The following is a 23127-nucleotide window of genomic DNA, read 5'->3' on the forward strand; positions in this document are numbered from 1 at the left end:
TTAGTAACTTTACATGAGTATAGAGTCTTCTGAGAGTGATCCGTCAGCTATAACATCACGGTGACAACTCGATACACATGCCCTTGTTTAGTTACTCCGCCCTTGATATATACAGGTACGTTATTCGAATGTCTAATTATTTGCTTATCTATATGAATACAGTTTTAGAACGAAACGTTTATAGTTAAGAAACAACTTTATTTTAGTAGTTTAAGTACGACTGTGATGTAAGAACCAATTCAGATATTTCTTATTATGAAAGAGTTCATTTGAATGCAGATCAGGGGTGGGTTTTAGTGATGATGAGCTTATAGTAAAATTTAGACCTACAGTGGGGGGCAAAAGGCGAGTGTGCACGTACATACATATGCTTCCAGAGGGCGTCTTTCTGTCGACACAGAGACACAAGCCATATAAGCATGCCATTAACAACAGATTCGCTGGTTATAAAGTGCCCTATAAACAACAGGCCCACAAAACAGACATCAGAAGCGTACGACCAGGCTCGACTTGTTTCACAAGATGTCCCAAATCAGATGATTCACAAGCTAACCATGTGACATTTCATAGCATTATTGTCTTGAATCATGTTTATGGAACTTCATTTAAGTATCAACAAACTATTGAGCACGATAGCCATATATGGTTATGCTATATTATAGTAGATTAGGGCGGATATTATTCACTGATATCCCGTAAATCGAATGAAAAACCTTGCGTCATCATGAACATTTAGGAAATCATAGAATAATGCTTTCAGTTAAACGGGCTCGAAATCCGGCCGAGAGGAAGATTATATCAATGCCATTAATACAACTCTAAGAGGAAAGCCTATTTGAGCTTTCTTCAAACTGGTTTACTGTCGTTCCGATTAGCAGTACTCTAACTTACAGTAACTTTCATATGTTTTAGGAAAAGCGTGGCCTATTTTTTTAGGAGAAAAGTCATCTTGGTTGCGACCTGTCACAGCGCAAGCGCTCTGGCCTTTTTTCCTTCCCTTGGCCTCTTTTCGCTAATTTTTTGCTCTTTTAACTCTTCGTGCATTTGCTTCATAGCGTTATCTAATCCTTTCGTTTTTACTATACTCAAAGCGTATTTGTTTTCAACAACACTGATTTGTCCCTGAGAAAAGGACTCACCATAATAAGAACTGCTAGTTAAGACAATGAAAACTGTTATCTACATATCCTAAACGAAGCGTTTGCGTCCGTTTGCTTGAACGTTTACTCGATCAATAGGGTCAAAGGCATTATACTAACAGGTATTTCTATAAATTTCTCGTTGTATCTACACACGGCCGGTCAATACACGATTCGAATTTACATCAGAGCTGCCGTTAGGCTTACATAAGACGGCTAGCTTCTAACATGAGCACTATATGCATTTTCTTCTCCGGGTATCACCTCACATATATCGTGCATATACTTCACAGACAAACATGTTACCATTCAATAATCACGAGGTCCTCTATTTTGTGACAATATCCATAACGATGGACTTCGCACGTGTGCCTGCAGAGATGGTGAAGGCAGATCACGGGTAGTGCGATATACATTGGAAGATTAGCGTTTAGAGATTCGGTGCGACTAACTGACCCGTCGTTGATTACTCCAAACAACTGTGTTACGCTCATAATATTCCCATATGGTTGCTAAATGCGCTAAAAAAATTATACACACTTAAAACTAAAAATTAACAATGTACCCGCCGATCAGTTCTCTGCGATTTTTCGGCATGGGAGTTGGTTGAAAAGCAGAATTCCCATGGGAACGACCTCTTGGGAAAGGTCGATTTGATGCTAAGGAATATTTAAAAAGGCCCTATAGGTTTTAGCGTAGATCGGAGGCAAGATTACGTTTCGTATAGTGTTCTCAGTAACGACTGACAAATTTCTAGAATATCTAAACGTCCCATTACATGGTTTTATCTTTTTTTTTTTTTTTTTTTTTTTTCCTCTTTATTATATGGAGCAAGATTGAGTCTTAGAAGATAATTTTTCTCGTTTTTATCAAAAAGTTGAGTTGAAGTACTTTATCAGGAGGACAACAACAGCTGAAATGTTATGTTGTTTACTCGCTTGGTTTCTGAAGTGGCTTAATATGTGTAAGACATTTTGAGTTAGAAAACGAGTCATAGATGGCGCTGTGATAGCTCAACTACAGTGCAATGAAATTAATTCAATCGAGTGCTACGAACGTATGTTCTAAGACCACAGAACGACTATTTGTAAACATTAACAGCAGCTTAGGTAGTGAAATGGCTGAAGTGATGTCATCGAACTGAAGGAAGCGGAGGAGGAACAGTATAATACAGAAAGAAAACAGACTGTGACAATAACAACGGGGACGGGCCACTCTAATAACAAGCCATTTGGACTAACGTTCAAGCTGAATAAGTCTGAATCCGAAAAAGCACACATTACAACTAGAATTGGAACTATATTAACCAGCATATCTATATATATATATAGTACGCAACATATGTATCTTACGAGAATAAATATGTCCGTGAGTCTGGATGTTTACAGTTAAAGGTGGAAGATGTCGTACATCGGTATAGAGCTGTTTGTTAACACGAGTCAAGTTGTTCAAGATCTCTACATTAGTGATACGAGAAACAATAACGGTGATAATAGCGTAACCGCAATCATCCCGCAGAGGGCTAAAAGAATAGGTCTATGACATCTACAAAATTCGGAACCCTCTATCGCATCGCGTTGTCTATTGGTGCACCACTTTCTTCTTTCGGCAGAATTAGGCTTGTGGTCCTGCTTACGGAGCTTATTGTTATCCATGGTGCTGCCAACCGGTGCTTCTCCGTCAGGACGTGTAGTAAAATACCAGCGTTCATGAACTCAGTACCGGTAATAGCTACATAACGAATACATATTTTTTCTTGTCGCGCGTACGGCTTGGCCTAGGCTTTCGTGTTGCTGTTCAGATATAGACGAAAGATTACCACACTGATAAAATGGCACGGGCAGATTTCATTGGTGAACACGCTACATCGAGGACTAGTTAGAATCTGTGATTTTGAGAAGCGGGAAAAGAATGACCAGGCACATCTATCATTGTTATTACGGTATTTAGTTATATACACATCTACGGAATTCAATCAAGTAAGCTGAGCAGCGGATCTAGTACCTGGCAAATGGATTTAGCTTACTACGAAACAAATCGGTCTTGAGGAAGGTCTTGGTCAAAGGGAAAAGAAGTTATGCCCATTAAAACAAAAGCTAACGTAGCGTTCACGTAATATAAATAAGTTGTGTGATTATACTATCAGGCCAGTTTTGCAATGAGAGGCTTAGAGGATACGTGACTTTGGGGTGGTTCGGCTCGATATCGTTCGTGACACAATAACGAAATGTTCCTATCTCAGGACAAGGACATAGCTTAATATATTTAAGAGAATAAGACTGTAGCAGATTTGGAAATAGTTCCTATGCGCATGGAAGTGTTTCGTTTAATGCACTTGGCTTAGGGCATAGAATATAACGATAGCTTTAGCAAAGTATTAACGTCTAAAACATAACCTATTTATTTACAGGTCAAGACGTACACTTATTATGTTATTGCTTATTATATATTTATAGGAAACAATTTATTTTCTAGCTAGCATTTCAGCGTAGAGATAAGAACAAAGAATCAATCCGTGAATGGCAGAAAAGCATAAGCTGGACTTGTTCGATGTTTTTGACGATAGATAAATGGGATATTTACATGGCCCGGATGATAATCACATACTGCACTATCACATATAGTACGAGCTTGTTTTTGCGAAATAAAGCAATGCAATTGTTATTTTAAAGAGACATATCGAAGCATCATCGCGCAGACAAACGCCACAATTGCTTTGTCTGAGTAAAAAACGCAGCGTTACCAATATGGAATAAAAGTGTCCGATACCCACTGTATTTTTGGTCATTTTTCCGCTCCAGATTTACAAATGAGCGAACGTCTAAAGGTTAAAATATTTTAAGAACGCTTTGCCCATACCCAATAATGAGCTAGCTTATTAAAGGTACGATTCTACAATCTGCAAACGCTTGTGAGGTGGCGAGGTAATTGCACTGGTGCTTCACAAGTCGGGTCAGACAACGGTCATATTCGTATACGGGCGCATGAACGGATGTTTTTCCGGTAAACTCTCGCTGGCAGAGGCACTGATCTCTATTGATCGTTTATCAGCCTGTGGTATTATCTTCACATTGAAATTAGCCTGCAATTGAATTAGGTATCATGTTAACAGATAACGTTTAGCGTTATCGGCTCTTTGCGAGCCATAGGAATCTGGGCGTAAGCATCTGTGCCATTATGTCAATCCACAGTGACCTTAATAGGAGGTACACTTCTTACTGTGATAAAATGCTGTTACTGCTTGTAGCAGCGTAACACAATAAATAAATTTTAGTTGACCGCAGACTTTGCAACAAGATGGGCAGAACCGTTTAAGCCCTTGTAGATGTAGAGGCCGTAGATTTCATGCGAGTTATAGCAGAAAAACGGCGGGTTAACGGCATTTGGACAATAATCAAAGGCTTCTCTAAAAGTGCTCGACCTATATAGTCGATCGTATGTGGCTGTTGCTGAAAAAAGCGAACTTACTTAAGGAAAATAAAAGTTGTAAGGTTAGTAGATAGATAGGCGGCACTAGGTGATGCACGCAGTCCTGGTGATAGCTTAGTGCGTAACGTATTTGCGTGGTAACAATAGAGACCCGCTGTGGTGTAGGTTCAAACCCACACGTAGACGTACGGTTCGTTTCGTGCTGGAAGGCAGCCAGACGTCTGATACAGACATACAGGTGGCTTCAAGTAAAAAGACAACTAGTGTTCGAAAAAAATGGGAAGGAAATCTCTGCATTTGGCACAAACGATAGAAGACAAATCGCAACGTTCTTTTTAGCCATCAATCATCCTCCTGACTCTTTCTTAACTAGACTTTGCTTAACTAGTGCTTTAACAAAAGTATTTTTCGAGAATACAGTCGTAACAAATACAAAGTTGCTATACTCCGGAATTTGTTCTGTGATTTTATAGAATATAGTTGCAATAGGCTGATTACTATTATTATAGATAAAAAAAAAAATGTCGCTTATCCGGTAATTTGTCTTGTTATTCTGTTGGCTTGCGTCTTATTCGTTTCTGTCCAGGTGTGGGCGTGCGAATTTGTGTGTCAGGGCCGTTACTGAAACACGCGCTAAGGACGATGTTCAGCAGTAGTTATAACAGGAAGGTGATGGATAGAAGTGCCCTGTCCGTATTGCTGTTGTCCGCTGTGATCGGTCTATCGTTCGCGTCAATGGAATCTTCTATGGATTCGGACGGATCGGCGCAAGTGCAGCTTCGTGACTTATTCCAAGAGTTTCAGGGTCAAGAAGACAAACGAGCAGTTGATTTGGGTGGTAGCAACAACTTTCGTCGTGGTAGTGGTGAAACAGGTAGACTTGATTTGTCACAACAATCTCCACCTTTTTGGGGTAGCGTAGCTACATCAGCAGCTCAGCGCGAACCCAGCTGCGCCGAACTGCGCGCGATGTGGCGTCATACTCGTCGGATCATCCGACATGCAGCCGCTGTTTCGGAAGATGACCCTGCGTCGCCAACTAGTGGCCGTAAACTAGTTGCTGGCCATCGGTTGCCGTCATTCGTTAATACTGTAGAATATGCGTTCGCGCCTAAGTTCCTGCGTTTCTGGCACGCTCAGCCAAGGGGGCGAGGCGCTGCCGGAACAGCGGCAGCGACGACAACGACAAGGATGGCCATGACGCCAGGAACGGCCTCCGGCGATGCCGCCACCCCCAGTGAGGCACTGCCCGTTGGTCGTGTCCTGCTTACGAAGACAAAGAGCAAGCGACCGCCACCTAATTCACTATCGGTAACGTTGAACACTGAGTACCAGGTAAGGACCATAACTGTTATGTAGGCAAACGTGGCAACGATACGTATTTTATATCCCGAACCGTTTGGATACCCTTTTAGTTCTCACGTGTGTAACGTATCAACGATTTATCAATACGAAGCGTAGAAATAATTTAAGCTAACTGATAACTGTTCTAATTTTCTATATTAATTGACCTTTAGCCCAAAAACGTGTAAAATAAATGCTAGGTATATATATATGCGGTGCGGAATATAATTAGAAACAACTGCCAGGCAATCTTCTATACGTTTTGCTTAATCAGGAGACTCTATGAATTCATTCTCATCACCGGGTGAAACTTATTGTCGACGAAACCCCCTATCAAAATCCATATGATGTTTTGTAGTGTATTGATTTAAAATGCGCTTAAACGTTTCAGTTGTCAGGAAAAATAGTTAAACGTGTCATAGTGTTCATATCTATTCCCTAACCGCTGTTGCCCCATTGCAACTGCTGTCGTTGCTGTTAGGTACTACCCGGGCGGTCTTCGGGAGATAAAGTGCCACGCAGCCCCGGAGCCCTGAGCGCCTCGACCGGCGACTTGGGCGCTCTAGCTGGAGGCGTGGGTTACTTCCACGAGGACGACGAAGGTGGTGAGCTGGTGTTCCAAAGTCCGTCGGGCACGCTGGACGGACTGCCTCGCGGGGACGAGGCCTTCGCCGGCGCCTACGGCACGATCGTCCGTAGTCCGGAGGAGAAGGCCAAGCTGCGCAGGGAATTCTTACTCAGCGGGGCTGCCCTTAGCAACGACCGACTCGCATCGCCGTTTTCAGCAAACTTGAACAGTGCGAAGGACATGAACACAATTTACAGCAAAAACAGAAGCTTCAATTACTACAACCAAAATTACAAACCCTATTATCGCTACAAGTCCAAATTCGTAAGTCATTGTTTTGCCAACATCTTATTGGGCTGTAATCATTGAAAATGCACCCGTATTTTTTCAAGTGACACTACTGCTAGTCGAAAGCTAGCTTTCTCACAGTATTATACTAGGACACGCTGAACTAGATTGGGAAGTATTTTTTTGAAAGGACACCCAAGCAAATCAATCGGTCCTTCCTTTCAAAGCACATGGTGTCTAAATGGTATCTAAATTTTACTCCACGATATGAACGTTTATCTAAATTTTTGTTTCCGTTGTCTTTCTAATATCTGTAAAATGATATCTGGTATGGATTTGCATGCGTTACTTTTTATAAACTAATGCTTTAGTGGTGTTGACCCACAGCTTAAATACCGGCAAGACTATAAATTGACAATTTTCGCTATTCGTTAATAGAATCATTGTGTTGCATAGATGCACGATGTGGGCGTGATATAAATCTCTCAATTGGACTGTCACCTAGCTTCGAAAGGCAATACGTTTCAGCGAATGATCAATCGAAGAAAGAGGCTTGTAAACAGATATCATAGATTTAACTCTAGTACTATGAATTGCCAGAAGTGAAACAATGACTAAAGTGATTTATGCCTGTTCTATGCGGACACGAAAGGCTTACTTTTGGATCTCCTGATCCATAACATACACTTATATGGCTATAACGTAAACATATGACATCCGCTGCTGTCAATCCTCTCAGCGATTCTGTGCGCTTTTCAAGGAAGTTCGATTTGGTAACTTTATGCAACAGTTTACGTGAAGGGTATAGTACTACAAAATGAAAACCGAAAAAAAATGCGCTCACTTTGCAAAATATTTCTACCTTCGCGCATCGGCTTCAGTATGTGGAGTTGTCCTAGCGCTACGATACAGAGTTGAGTGACTCTCTTGGTACGTCAATATACCTTCAAGTCAAATAGTATCATATCTGGCCTATGAAACAGAGACATAAGGTTTATTGTTTGAGACGAATGGAGACATAGAAACGTCCGAATAATAATAACTTTAGGCCTTTAGCTTTTGCATATGTCGAATCGTAAAGGCACTGATATATTCCGTATCTAATAGACATATAGTAGTATCACCGCGCAACCGAAAATTGAGAAGTTAATAGAAATACTTCAGCATTGCTAGAAACTTTCATGGTTAAGTGTATACCTAGTGTGCAAAGGTTTTTCAGCAATAACACCCCCCCCCCCCCCCAATAGGTGATAAAACTTTCTGTACTCGTCAAAGGAGAATTTTGAGTCTAGTTTATCGCGAAGAAGCAACGTAAAATCGAAATAAGAGGGTCAGTAACTATTAAAGTTTCTATTTAGAATAAGTTCGAAAATCTGCCAGGGTCGGAGACAGTAGTAGTTCGTGCCGTTGACTCCACCAGTCAATCCAGCTCCTCTAAACAGCTCGACAATTGTTTACTTTTTGTGTAAACTTTACATTGATTTAGCCATAGACTAACATTTATTTCAATAGAGTTCTTTGTCAAATAGTTAAAAAATATATTTCACAATGTATGTGAATAGCTTGAATCTAACGATAAGCACTTGTACCGTTTTGACGGCGCGAATCTCATATTAGCAGCCACGGATCATCTTTTGAATTTAGGAACTGCCCAAAAATCAATGCTGGTCTATTGAACATAAAACTTTTTTTTCAAGCTAATGTCAACATAACTTCTTCCTGAAGGCTTAAATCATACGAAAATTAAAACGAGACACGTGTAAAGGTCATCGGTGGATCGTACTGAAGCGCCAAATGCATGAATTAAGTATAGTGAATTTTTACATCTTCTGAAAATAGGCCCAGAGGCAGCCAAACTTTAACTGTAAAAACGTTATTTATGTAAAGGTATAGGTGGAGTATTTTTTTGAATATACCGTTCAAATCCGTGGATATTCTTAGGAAACTATATATTGTTTCATATTAAATGTCAGCTACTATTTGTCCTTTTCACTTCAGTTGTTTTTGGGTATCCCGACTCAGTCTTTGCACTTTTAATATGCTGAGATTGTAAATACCAACCCGCAAACGCAGAAAAATCGAACTTTTCAAATGGCACAAGCTCGGAGAATTGGGCGGCTGCGAGACGAGAGTGTGAAACGGCACCAGCTGGTCAGTGCAGCTTAGAGAAAAACAGCCGAAAATTTCCAGATATGATTAACGTGCTAGTGGACGACTACGGTACAACTATTAAAGCCATGGAAATAAAACCATCAGTTGTGGCCGAATGTTCGCTATAGAGTAGTTGTCCTTATGGACGGTTACGCCATCGTCAGTATGCCGCCATTTTCGGTGCGCTGCCATTCCTTAGAAAATTTGGAAACAAAATTCCAAAAACATAGGTAGTAGTTATAATCATAATGCTAGTAATAGTAATAAATGGCTAAAATTGTCGCGCGTGGGCAGAATTCATAAACGCCTTTAATATTTCTTATGAAATATTAAAAGTGTATAATTTACTTGTTATTTAATATAAAGAAAATGTTTAATTATTATTTAGAGGCGAACGGGATGAAGGGTAAGGGTGCAAATTAGGCCTAAGCAAAAAGCGTAATAAGTAAGCCTGCGTTTGAGAAATAGATTGATAATTGTGGAAAAAAGCTGACTCACACTTTTGTTTCAACAAAAACAAACGTATAACGCTTTTTACTAGATCAAATCTATCGCTTAGGCAAACGTGTTCGATAGCGAGATGAACGGTGTTCAATCGGTGCTTACGTATTGCAGATCAATTCTCACCTTCAATATATTCAAGTACGCCTACATACTGCTAACATTTACTACGATTTCGATAAAAAAAAAAAAGAGCTAGTATGGTGGTTCTGCGATCTACGATACATTGTAACCTACACGCACCTACGTGGGTACAGAATTCTCCGAGTGCCTGCCCACCTCGGATATGTACATCGGGTCGGGTCTTGCCGTTCTGACCAACGAGCAAATTTGGCGGCTGTCCAGTGTTAGGTAACCAACAATTAGCAGCTGCCGATCGTTATGAGCCTGCCAAATTGTCTCAGCAGTCTTTTGCTTCATACTCTTTGCGTGCGGCAAAAATAAGCAGCTGGCAATAAAGCAGCAGTTGATTAATAAGATCGCCGTAGATTCATGATGACAGTTAAAAAGCTAGTTAATATTCCTGAAAGACTCAACGCTGATCGAGGGCAGACTGATAGACTAGCGGAAGTTCTCTGCCTTATACTCAAAACGAAGCTTAGTAGCTGAGACAGCGTATCGGGAATAGAGGCTGGCGGCGCTTATAAATAGCGGGAAGTCTAGACTCCTCGCTGGCGAAGTACGTTGGCCACTGATTGATTGATGTACATGGCCTTTTCAGTGCGCTTCATCTCCGCAATCATAATCCTAGGAGGTCAGCTTTTTTAAATAACACACAGCAGAGTGATCACAACGACGACGACGACAACAACAACAACAACAAGATATTTGGTAGCTAAACTCTCGTGGAGTTCTTCTACCGTTTACTTACCTATTTCGAAGAAAGATACCTTCCTTCGATTAGATAGCCGTCAATCACTGGTAGAACAGACGCATAATGACGCTCACGAAACGAACTTTTTACGTAACGATAATATGTGAATAATTAAAATTTATGATTTATTTCATCGGCTAGTTTAGTTTCAGGGTATCAATTGCTGATATTTAACCAAAAGCGAAACTTTTGCTATATCACACTTGCCTGTAATGCTAATGAGGCTCAATATATATTAAATTACTTCAAACGGCTGACTTCCAGCACAAAGCGAAGTGTGTTTACGCTCTGTTTTTGACCTAGATCGGGACCTGTGCCCAACGTCAGCAAGCAGACCCGTTACCGCTGCGCTATCACAATGAGATTTGAGCTGCAAATTTAGCGCGAGTGGATTTATTTTACAGTAATTGCTGGTACATAAAGTTTGAACTGTAATTTAGTACTAAGGATTACTGAAACGTATACATCTACGATCTTTGGAATACTTCGACGAACGTCGGAGTGGATAGATAGCATACACACAATGAGACATTCGTATACCATAACGATGGCCTGCAATGATCCTTCCTAAAGATATGACGTATTTTTGTCTACGAGCTAAACCATTATCTCCCCGTTTATTTATATATATATATATATATATATATATATATAGTTTTCCTACGGTGGCTATGACAAAATTAGACGCCTTACCTGTGTAAAGATAAGTACTCACTTCCATACATAAATAGTGATGCTGGCTATGTATTGATACCACGATGAGCTTTTTTGAGTCACATAATGTAATTTTTCTAATTTAGTGACCTAGCTAGGGCATCTTGTTTTTACTACTGACACTTATTTGCCAAGCGTTCAGCGTGAGATATCGACTTTTTTAAGTTATACCGGGGCGGTTGAAAGCATATTGATGTAGTTACGATTCTAATATTACTTTTATGTTGTGGTATAAATTTAGAATCCTTAAATATTAGTCCGGAGATTACACTAAGATACATCTGAAATGGCTGTCAGGAGTTCTCAGGAGAGTATTACAAAGAACATTGCTAAGCCTTTCATAATTTATATTCTGATATATAAAAGCCCACGTAAAGCAAGGACAAAAGGGAGCGTAGGCAAATTCGTATTATTTTAATTCAGAAGGAATGATGCTCTATGGCCACTTGTGTCTACGCATGGACGGGTGTAGCAGACTTTACGTACACTTATACTTGCATGCTGTTCAAGTGCAGAATTATTGCACTAGCTGTTAGGAACTCAAGCGAATAGGTAAAGGTTTATAAAAGTTACCCTATCGGGGCCTTTCAAGGTAGTATCTATAATACACGCTGCAATCGTAACCGGACCAACGACATGGGCATCGGAGGACGCGACAACAACGCACAAGCCCCATCGTTATCATCGTTGCCTCCTCAACGATGGTATCATATTCACGAGCCACATACATGTTTATTGACAACTTTACCACTCGCTTTCACGAAGAAGGTGGCCTTGGCCTCAGTTACCCCACGACAAAGTGAGACGACAGCACTAATAGGCATAAGGGAGACTTGATGACGTGCCGTCCGGCCGGTCGGTCGGCGGAGCTGAGGCTACACTCCCACTTTTAGACTCGGCCTTATTGTTCAAGTTTGTCGAAACTTAAGCAGGCTGCGGTGTCCTGGGGCTCCGCGATCCTTCTACGTTTCGTTCATTTTCTCCAGACACGCTCGCTGCATGCCTGTGTATAGATACAAAGGCTAACTCCAGCACTTTCTCCTGTTATAATGACCGTTTGCTTACCTGCTAAACGTTAAACAGTCGCTGGCTACTAGCTCGCCTTCTTTGTCCCGTGCTTTGTCTACGACCTCAATTTAGTTACTGGGTAGCTTGTCATTATCCCCACAGCAGCAGCTGCAGCGACAGACGTCCTTCTGGCGTATCGTCATTTTTCTCCCCTTTAGGTGATTTGAAAAAAACCGCCGGGTGTTTTCTTGTCGAGTCGTGCCATTGCTGTCAAACGGTCATATCAGCTGTCCCGATGGATTTTTATATCGTAAATAGGATAATAACTAAAGCATATCGGCAAAAAATGCGTTTAGCGCTTCTATACATCTAGCCTCTCCATAATTTAAAGCATACACTATCTATATAGCCTTCTCATAGCGCCTTACGTTGTTTTTACAAACGCTTTTAATTTATTTAAATACAATTAAATTTTTCTGCTCGATGTATACTGACATAGCTTTTTGGGGTTGATAAATATATACCTACGAAAATAGTATATGTTAATCAAATGGATTGGTTTTGATTAGGGATCAGCTCTCAACAAGCGAAATCATTGACGCATCTTTTTAAATCAATGAGATAGCTCATTTCAAATAGGAAATCGCCACATATATAAAACGTGAAGATTGATACACGCCTAAAATGTCGACTCAGTATTTATCCGAGTATGGAATACCAAACGCGGTGCAAGCCAAAAAATCGATCACAAACGAAGCTTGCAATCGGCACCGCACCACGGCTCCTAGCGCTAGGACCACTTGTAGCAGCACACGCTTTTCGTGCCATTTATGCCTGTCGTCGTCGTTCGAATTGGTTCCCTCACTTTCACACACTATCTTCTACGAAGGCCCTGTCTCGTATGCACCGTCGTCTTGCTGGCCATGGCTGCCATCAGGTGGCCGCTATGTGGGGGTACGTTATAACTTCGGCTACGCTTCTGTTGTCGCGATGTTGAAAGGCGGTCCGATCAGCTGAGCGGCATTGCTCCTGAAGAGAATCTGCTATTTTCGTGCCTTCGAATATGTGGCGTCTTTCCGCCAAAGCGAGGTCCTGTCTGGATTCCTGGTCTCGGTTTTCCCCGGGGATCTAGGATGAAGCCAGGGATGATGCTCTTTGATCGACTCCACTAAAGCGGAACGGCCTTCAACGGTTAGCCATTCACCGGCCTTATAGTCGGCTGGCTCGCTCACGCACTATCCAGTATAGCGCAGTACCGTTGCGGAGAAGGGTGGGGTTGATCGCATCAACTCCGAATTGACCCCTTTGTCTAACCTTTCCCCCTAGTCGAAACTCGTCGTCCCCAGTGTTCGTTATTTTTGGCCAGCGCATCTGTGGGGTTTGCTGAACGAATTGGGGTAACAACAAGGCGAGCCGTGGCATAATATGAGACCAAATAAAAAGATAGCGAATAAGGAGCTATATAGAACATATTTGAATTAGAGACGCTAAGCTACAGAACATCTACTATTTAGGATGACAACTGGCGCTTCTCGCCCGGTTTCATATACTTTTTAGAGCTCACTATAATGAGAAGTGTTCTGCTGCGTTGAAAAAATTAAACTCACTGTAATTCTTAATTTGCAGTGGGAGAATCATACGGACAGAGGATTGGTTTACAAAGTGTATTACCTTATTGATTTAACCTTAGATAGACTTTTGAGTGCCCTCTTTATAAATAGATCCTCCTGCCACCTTTATCGAATATCGTTGGCGTGACTTAAAGCCGTTCAAGCTCTCACTTTTGTACGCCCTTTTGGTCTATACTCGTTTTTGACGTTTTATCGCACGTTGTGCGTCACTTAGTCGTCCGTGTTATACATCGCAGGAAGTCTCTTCCCGGCATGACTTCTTTGAGTTCCGCTGTCGTTATACTTGTTTTCTAAGTGGTACTCGCGTCACCTTCGCAAATCCAATACAACTCTGCCTAGATCTAATATCGTAATTTTTGGAATCGTTCGCTGTTGGGATTTTTCTGACGTCGTTTCTATGCCCGTGGCCTTACGCTAGAAGTAACCTGCTGCATCTCGTTACTCACTCACCTATTCTGGATTTCATCAGTTTCTGATCCTAACAACAATGTTCAGAGATCCTTTTCACAATAAAAACGGAATTAAAAAAAAAGTGCGCACTGTGTGGATATTATTTTTTTACTATAATTATTTACCGATTAGCCGATTTTAATGTCGGCGCAAGTGTAGAATACAAGGGCACGGTATTAAACAGCGGGATTAGACAATTACTCAACTCGTTTAGTAACATCAAACAAGTAAACCTACTAAAATAAGTCGGATGTTCAATAAAAAAAATACCTAGGTGCTCATTATCTCAGTAATGAGAAATCCCGAAACGATAAATATATAGACTCGGTTGTTATTTTTCCTCAGCTTTTTTACAAAAAACCAACAACTAATTAGCGAATTTTGAACGCATGTGTCATAGAGTCTTCCGGAGAAGTCCTCAAGTATAGAATAGCCCAAAAGGAAATGCTCTAAGCGCTCGGCTTTGACCTCAAAAACATTTTCTTCTTTAAATGGCTTTAATTTAATTCGATAAGCTTAATTGAGTCTACCGAAAGTACAAGTAGCTCAAAATTAGCGGTAAAATACGACCAGCGGAAGCCTGTGTGTTTCATATGCATCTGCGAACGGGGATTTACGGAGCTTCTAGAAAAACCTTGTGCTGGTTTATGATGAGTTTCACAAATCTTGTCTTCGAAATCCTTTTTTCTTCTCCATGTCTTAACCATGACTTCCCATTGTTTCTGTACGCTACCTTCATTTTTATACGAGACAATCTTGCCGCGTTCAGACAGAGGGTCCTAGATGAGTTTCAACCCAAAAAAAGGGAGCCGGAACAGAAGTGAACCGCAAATGCAATCGTAGGCAGCGAGATAAAAACTTCGAAAACGAACAGTGATGGCTAGAAAAAAAACTATCCCTCAGGTGACATCACCGCAGTAATGCAGTTTATCTGACACCTGCACGAATGGCCATACATAGAGGCATGCAAAAACTGCGCATTGTCGTATTACATTTTGTACTTACACTCTTCAAAACAGTTCGAAATATACGACACATGTAGAAACTAGGATGGCATATATACGTTCTAAAACTAAGGCTACAAGTGTAGAGCTTTAACCGATGTTGTTGGGTAGCCACGTTAAAGTTTGCGGCCGCAATTCACAAAACTCAACAAAGATCTACGAAGCCGTAGTCTTAGACGCCATTTTCAATCAATAACCGATCAGCTTTTTCTTTTGAGGGGGCCTTACAACAAAAACTTTACTTTTTTTTTTTCTTATTTTTAACTTTAAAGTATCGCTTTGCAGGACAGTGGACGTTAGAGGTTTGTGAGACCTGACTACTGATGACCTTAATTAGAACAGAACATCTGATAGCTATGACGTTAGTGTCTAGACGGTAACTTTGACATCCTTTTGTGGGCAACTTTTTCAGCAACAACGAGATTGTTACAGGCAATTACATTGATCTACAGCTTTGACATATTTACAAATCTGTAAACGAGGCCAGATCCTGGGCATCAATGATGATACAAGCATTACAATACTCGACCTTTAGTCGTTTTCTATTGTATGGGCGCGCAGTGGAAAGCGTACCGAAAGCCATCTACAATCTGTATATTTGTTTATGTGTGTTTAGCATATTTTGCATCAGAAGCGGAGAATCCATCATTATTTTGTCCGATAAGCAATGCGGCTTAGGCTTTCACTACGGTTAAAAACTATTGGCTCATAGCCTTTAAGTAATTTCAAGCCGACATCTTACACTCGGGTTACAATATCTTCAACTACGGACATAATAAAACAAAACCTATCGACATCTATAATATACTCAACGGTGTACTGATAATGTCGAATAGGAATTCAGGACTCTCATATAGAGTTTTTACTCTAAGTCTAAGTCTGTTGTAGGGGTGCAAAACTCTTATTATGTTAAGTTCGTTACAAAGTGCTAAGTGTTAATGAATACAGGTGCATCACTTAAGTCAACTTCATATGGCTGAATACGACCGTATAAATGTCAGTTATATTCCACGTACAATTGCGAGGTAGATTTTATGTACCTCGTATGGTAAGGATACTTCTTATAGATCCAGCTGGACGACGGCAAAGACACGATTAAAATCCATCCTGAGATGTATGGCGATAAGTCATGAATCAACTCTTTCTAAGTTGAAATTTTTGGAAATCAAAAACTTAACATTGTGAGATCCTAAGGATAGTCTTGATATATAGAGAATAGGTAATAGGAATAGGAACAAAAGAAGGTTTGCGCCAAATTACACATCACATACTTTTCTATGGATGGGACCTCCAAGACGTTTATACAGCGCTTTTGATATAAATACGATGTTGGCAGGTTTCTTATTTGTAAAAAGTTTGCTAATCAGACTAATAGACAGGTAGCTCATATGTGTGTAACACAACATCAGATATCGAATACATCAGAGACTATTTAGCGTCCCAGAGCCCACCCGACCTCTTTTCGTTCCTCTCCCCACATTTAGGGTATTTTGGGCGAATACGCTTTGTTATTTTACGGCGTGTTGTAGTTGTTACGAACGTAAACAGAATATCGATTCTGTGTAATGCAAGAGCCTAGGATTCGTACATATAAATACACTAGCTCTGTCGGCTTATCGTGGCCACTGCCGCTTGGTTTATTTCACAAGGCCATATAGTTAGCGGTAGGATCAGAATATTCCTCATGCAAAAAGGATCTGTGGCGTTTCTTTTTAAATAAACCTATCAAGCATATAGAAAAAGCTTGTTTGCCTATTTGATATAGGCGCACTTTTTGTATTGACCTTATAAGATTATATAGCCTCAGTATATTTGTAAGCTTTATGAAAAAATGCCCCATTTAACTCACAGACGATGAAGTAACGTTAAGATTTTGTTTATTATCAAGCTTTTGCTTGCCAGCGGAGCATTCGAGTATCTTGACGAGAAACTCGAATGCCCCCTTAAGAGTACGTTTTTTTGGATAAAAAACTTTTGTGGGTCACGCTACACAATGATTCGTGTCAAGAGCTTCAACGCTTCTGAATACACCCCCGCATTGCCGTACCGTACCTTATTGTGGAGTGCCCAATATATCTAATAATAAACTAGTTAGCGTGCTTCCTGTTAGAGCTAACACCTTGTACTTGAAGCTTATCAGGTGTCTGTACTGGCAGAATATCCTTCATTTTGTTATTTCCACGTTACTTATGTACGAAAGATTTGAGATCGCCGAAGCTCGTCACTCAGTGACTGTGTTGAAGAGAATCTATCAGTCCTAATGTGCTAATATCTGTCTGCGTGCAGTGAGGCTGAAATTTAATTGAAGAAACTTCTTCATCTTTCCATCGTTACGCCTGGTTTCGTTTTGACGTCATTTTTAGCATGGGAAGACTAGGTTTGATACCAAAGAAAGGAAAATCAAAGGTAGCTTACTGCATAACAGCTAACCTATTCCCTCCTATTAGACGTGGAGGAGTTGATCAAAAAGTCGAAAAGCTCAGTCTTCTATCTCTAAATTAAACAGAACGTATTATACGAATAGCAACAGTGTTAGGCAAAGCGCCAGATGACGCAGACATCAGCACAACATTTGTGATCTCCCACTCTCGCTCTTGACCGATACTGAAAAAATGGCGTAAAATAACGAGAATTCTGCTGTCTGTTCAAGCGACACGGGCAAGGGACCGAGGTTTCAGAGTGTGTCGTTAAATGCAATAATATGACAAATTCGGTTAAATTGATTCCATATTCAGACTAATCGCGATTGTTTGCCCGTTATAACCCAGCGTGTCATGTCTACCACAGACTTAAATATAAGGAAATGAGCAGAATTTGTATTTGTCCGGTTCCGGATCCTGATGCCCTCTGGCATTGTCACTACGAAGGCGGAAATGAACCGTTTGAGCAACGATTAAAACCTGACTATTACTCTATTATGAGGATACCGGCTTACCGTGACTTCGTGTACCCCTAGGCCAATTTCGTATGCAATGATTAATTTCTTTATGTTAGTGTATGCGAGTAAATTGAATTGCTCGACGATCGGTTGCTGTCGGAATACACCTGTGTTATTTGTCAACGCCGCCATCGAACGAATACAAATTATCAAAATGAAACTATTCACATTAAGAAACCAAATAGAGAAATAGGAAAATTCTAGAGCAAACAGTAATATATTACATTATGGCAGGGCAAAAACGGCTACTTCACGAAATGTGCTAGCTATAGGGGTACTGACATGAAAGGCCTTGAATCGGGCCGCAAGGTATTATTAGACTGTTACTAACGGATGCAATGGTTATCGAAAGTCGATAGTAACTTCTGACCTACGCAGGTGAAATTTGGTTGATACATACTAGGGTATTTTGAAAACCTGCGACAAAAATTCGGCTGAGTTTACTTTAGAAAAAATACGCTCAGAGAGAGAAACATCTTTTAGTCTCAGTGGTTAGATTTTTGTTTCTTTAAGGCCACAGCGCAAGCGGAAGATATGTTGAAAAATCTATGGAGCTATAAGGTAAGAAGGCCTTGGGCAAAAGCAGTGTGTGAATAATTTTAAGAACCAAAAGTGTGATCTTAATGACCAGTGAAGAGGGGACCGGATGCCAGGCTCGGAAGGGCAAGAACGCATTGCCGCACCCGAGGAGGATTTTTTGTAGAGCCTAAAAGCTCTGTCAGCTAAAAATGGTATTTTATAGAAAGTAAGATGTTGCAGAATTGTTGCAGAGAAATGCGGAAACTGAGCAAAAAATGAATCCCTCGTGAATTGACCCCAGGCTATTTTGCAATGCGCGTGCTGCATTTCGCATGATATTTCCGCAACTTCAATTAGTAGAACGTCCGCCTGGAGCATATGGTCGCCATAGACGAAGCATGGTTCTACTTTCATCGCCAACCGGCAAAGGGCCAATCGAGCGGATGGTATCGGCCTATAAGACAAATAGAGTTCGATGGCAGTGTTAAGTAGGTTCGGACTCAAGGTGATGGTAATACTTAACAATAGACATCAATGGCATCTGCTACTTGTCGAAAACGAAAAAACAAATGTAGTCTGCTATCTTGGGTTCTTTGAGAGACTCATAGACCGTTGGCACTGTAATCGAAAGTACCTAGATGATAAGGATGCATAAATAATTCTTGGATCGAGCAAAGGAATACCCAACGTTGACTTGATATCAATTACTCCCTTAACGTAAGCTATTGTGATTATGGGGTTTGTAATATCCTGAAACGAGCAGCTGGTAGATAAGCGTGACGCAGTACCGATTTACTTCGAGAAGCCATAGATACAAAAAATTGGAATGGAAGACATAAGGATATTGTTAATAAGTAAACAAAGTTTCTAAGAAAGTGGTTTATATATTCCCTCCCAAATTCTACTGCCGACTCACCGACAAAGGCTATTATCATTATTAATTATTACTTATGAAAGCAGAGAAACCAAGTTCTCAATGCTTTTTCCTTTGTGATAGTGTTTGAAACCGTCTCGGCAGGAGAATACTGTGTAGCTGTCTGCCTTTCACATTATATTTGAGAGTTAAATATAATCTTCACTTACTTGGGTTCACTTAGCGTCGTATTCTGTGACAAATCTCTAGGTACACGCAAACTGTGTGTACGTAAACCATACACGAATCAGTAGGTTAATATTTATTCCACCCGGGAGCGTCAAGCGGCTTCGATATTGCAATTCATACCTATTGTCGCAAAAAATTGCGGCATTTATGACTCAAAAATATTACGTTCATGCATTAAGACTATATGTTGAGACCTCACGGAAAGGAAACAGAACAGGGCAAGCAAAACAAAGGGGTTAATGTTGATCAGGCGTCTTTTTCGCTATCCGATAAGGCTATACGTGAAATTCCTCATCGTCATTAGTACAATAAATGGACGTGCAGTAATCCTCTTAGTGGTCTCGAACACTGAATATATGATAATTTGTTCTAAAATACACTGCAAATGTACTACGTGTGACAGATGTGGAATTATTGATTCAGAGGGAAATCCTCACGAAGGCCAAGCGAACTATAGGTGACATGTATGAGTAATCATATATACTAGGCTTGTAAATACACTATACTTGCAAAGTACAGTAAATTATTATTATACTTTATAACTTTATATGGCGTAGCGGACAATCTGAAACTGCTTTAAACAGAATAGTTGAGAGCCGTTCAGAATTACTAAAACCGTCTTCATTTGAACATAAGGGTGGCTAAATAAGAGTATATTACTCTGTATAGCATCTCGGAGTGACGCACTCGTTTATTCAGTTGTGCAGAAACGCGTTCCCTTACAATTTTAGCCGAAGAAACCTCTTTTGTGTGTCCCGCCTTTATTTGGCCAGGCGCATTTTTAATGAAGTGTCGAGGTAATGTTCATCATGTTGAAGATTCGCGGACGAAGGCATTGAGAACAGTAGTATAAGTCTTCATAGCGGACGTCCACTATGACGACAAAAAGTACTAAGTGCCGTAAGACCAAGCCTTTTAAGTAGATAGCACATAACACAATCATGCAGAAGTGATCGATCGCTGATATAGTAGTAGCATTTAAAATGATTCAGAAACTCGTGGCTTAGGTCAACGAAAATAATTTACCGTAGTAAAAATCGACAAAAAACAGACTGGCTCGTATCGTAAATAACATATAGCAGCTAGGCAAGAGAATACACGGAAATTTATGTCGTATTATAGCCAGTGCGACCCGAAATCCGTGTTTTCTTAGTCTGACCGCTAAATATAAATGGCCTATGGGCGATAAGCCTTAGGGTTAAGGTGTTTACTCCCCAAGATAAGATAATCTTGCATTGTACTTGTTACTAAGTCCAATTTCGTGCAAACAAGTCAAAATTTCCTTTAATCAAAAACTAGGGAACGAAGTCTAATGTTTGAGCTTCTTACAAGACTTATCAGTGGCAAGTTTTATGAAAAACGAAGCAAGCACGCACATAAAATGATCGGTTTTGTCCTTTGTTAACCTGAAAAGCCGCCTCAGGCCTCTATCACAATGCAAGCATGCGGGCATGGAAAAAGAAAGCTAAAAATATCCTGCTAGGAATTCTATGAAGAGTTTTTTAGCATCTGGAACTTATTAGGCTAGTAAAACCAAGTAAAAAGTTGCTAAGCGCTTGAACTCTAGAAGGGCACTACAGCTTTGAAGTTTTCCAATCAGTCGACACGTTTTTCTCACTTCAACTTCAATTACAACAGTATTGAAATTTGCTTTCTTATAGATAATTCTAATCTACAGAAGGTTAGTTGATTTCATTAAATCCGGATTAAGTACCGCTAAACTCTAGATATCAGATAAACTTTAGATAGGCGGAAACAGAACTTCCGGAATCAAATATAAACTGCTTTTACTAATATAGAAAAGGTTAAAGATCTTTTGGTCCTATATACGGTAAACAAACGTATTAGTCAAACTGCATACGCTTACGAAAACCTTTTTAAGAATCCAACAGTTTGTTAGTCGCTTTGAGCCAATCGAGTTGATTAGAAGGGCAGCGACTTTACAAAAACTTCTGCATAAAAATGCCAACGTTTGAATTTGAGCCTACATGTACTTGCTATCTTTCATACACACAGCCGACATAATTTCCACAAAGCCTTTATTCTCTTACGTTGATTTATCTAGAACGTCTGCAAGTTTAAGTGGTTCATCTCGAATTTATCTATACTTTGCTGGTCTGCGTCGTAGGATCCGTCTGTCTCGGGCTGCAGACAAAACGTTTGTGCTACCAGTTGTATGAGTCACCATCGAATTACGGCGTCGACAAGGTCTGTTGCTATGAGACAACCGGCTGGATGGTAGATCAAGAAATTCGCTTTTCATCACCTATGGGGTCGGTCTGCCTTCTCTAGTGCTCATTAAAGCTGTACTACAGACGTCAGCATCCTACTGCTTTAACGACGTCGCTATAAGACATACATTTGGCAACCTCTAGACGGCAGAGGCTAGCTTTGCTACAGAAAGGTCTTACAATGGAAGGTAGAAAACCGTGTGAGAGAGGGTTGGGTACTTTGTTCGCACTGGAACAGTACGCACCTGCTGCCCCAGCCTGTCTGACGACTGCCTGTGTCACCGCCCGTCGACCCACTGGCCCAAAAGTGTGTAAATGTGCACTGTAGTTCTAATATGAGTGACCGGGCTGAGCAACAAGCCATCGTCGACCGTATCGGTCCTGTGTTCATGTTATGACGTTGCCTGAGGCGCTCTATGACTAATAAAATATCCTTTCTCCCTATATATGTTCTCCCTCCCCTTCTCAGGGTTGGCCGATGGTCGTCTCCTTCTTTCGTTTTTTGGGCCCCAAAAAAGCTCCACATTCCTCCTCGTCAAGTGAACCGACCCCCCTTCTAGCTGTTTTTGCCTCTCCACCGCATTTCGTGGACTTCCATCAACCAGGAAGTAAAAATGGGGAAGGGCGACGATCTAACCGAATCGTCTGGTTCGAAATGTGCATCGTATATTCGTGGTTGAAAGATTGTTAGTACCATTTTCTGCAAAGAATAGATCCTAACGGAAAGAGAACAAGCCTGAAAAAAGGCAGGTGGAAAAAATCGTTCACCCAATAAACTAACGGGCTACGCACGTCAGTTATTGTCTCCTTGGGTAACTTATAGAATGCAGTTCAAAGGGAAAAAAGCACGACCACTTGTTGGGTTGTCACATTATATAGTTTTAAGCTGCGTAGATCATTTGTATATGTTAGTGATTGCCAACAATTCTCCTGTTATAGTTATTTCATGCATGAATACTTCACAGGCGTATTCAGGAGAAAGGAGAAGGGAACAAAGCTACGCGCTTAGCTGATCTTTTGAAATCGATACAAATATGTAGAGTTGAATGGAGCGTATTTAAGTAGCATTTGAAGTAAGCTTATTCGCGTGCTAAACGGCCCTCATAAGGGACAAGTTTTGGTAAGGAATGTTGAACAGGCCGGCCTTTTTAGTGAACGTATTACTCCAGCTTTGTGAGTTGTTGCCTTGATTGATACTTTATTTGAAAACATTCAGGTTACCTCTGTAACGTTATA

The 23127-nt window shown here is 40.6% G+C and overlaps 1 protein-coding gene across 1 annotated transcript in view; it reads left to right on the top strand.

Moving 5' to 3' along the window:
- Window positions 1-5281: 5281 nt before the first annotated feature.
- The window catches only part of LOC111259639 (uncharacterized), a 54533-nt gene continuing 36687 nt past the window's right edge, over window positions 5282-23127 (top strand). Inside the window, exons 1-2 of the mRNA XM_022831801.2 lie at window positions 5282-5903; window positions 6394-6804. Coding sequence (XP_022687536.1) covers window positions 5304-5903; window positions 6394-6804 — 1011 coding nt within the window. The 5' untranslated portion in view covers window positions 5282-5303. The remainder of the gene's footprint in view (window positions 5904-6393; window positions 6805-23127) is intronic.

Source organism: Varroa jacobsoni, unplaced genomic scaffold, assembly GCF_002532875.2.
Source record: "Varroa jacobsoni isolate VJ856 unplaced genomic scaffold, vjacob_1.0 scaffold_35, whole genome shotgun sequence".
NCBI classification, from domain to species: domain Eukaryota; kingdom Metazoa; phylum Arthropoda; class Arachnida; order Mesostigmata; family Varroidae; genus Varroa; species Varroa jacobsoni.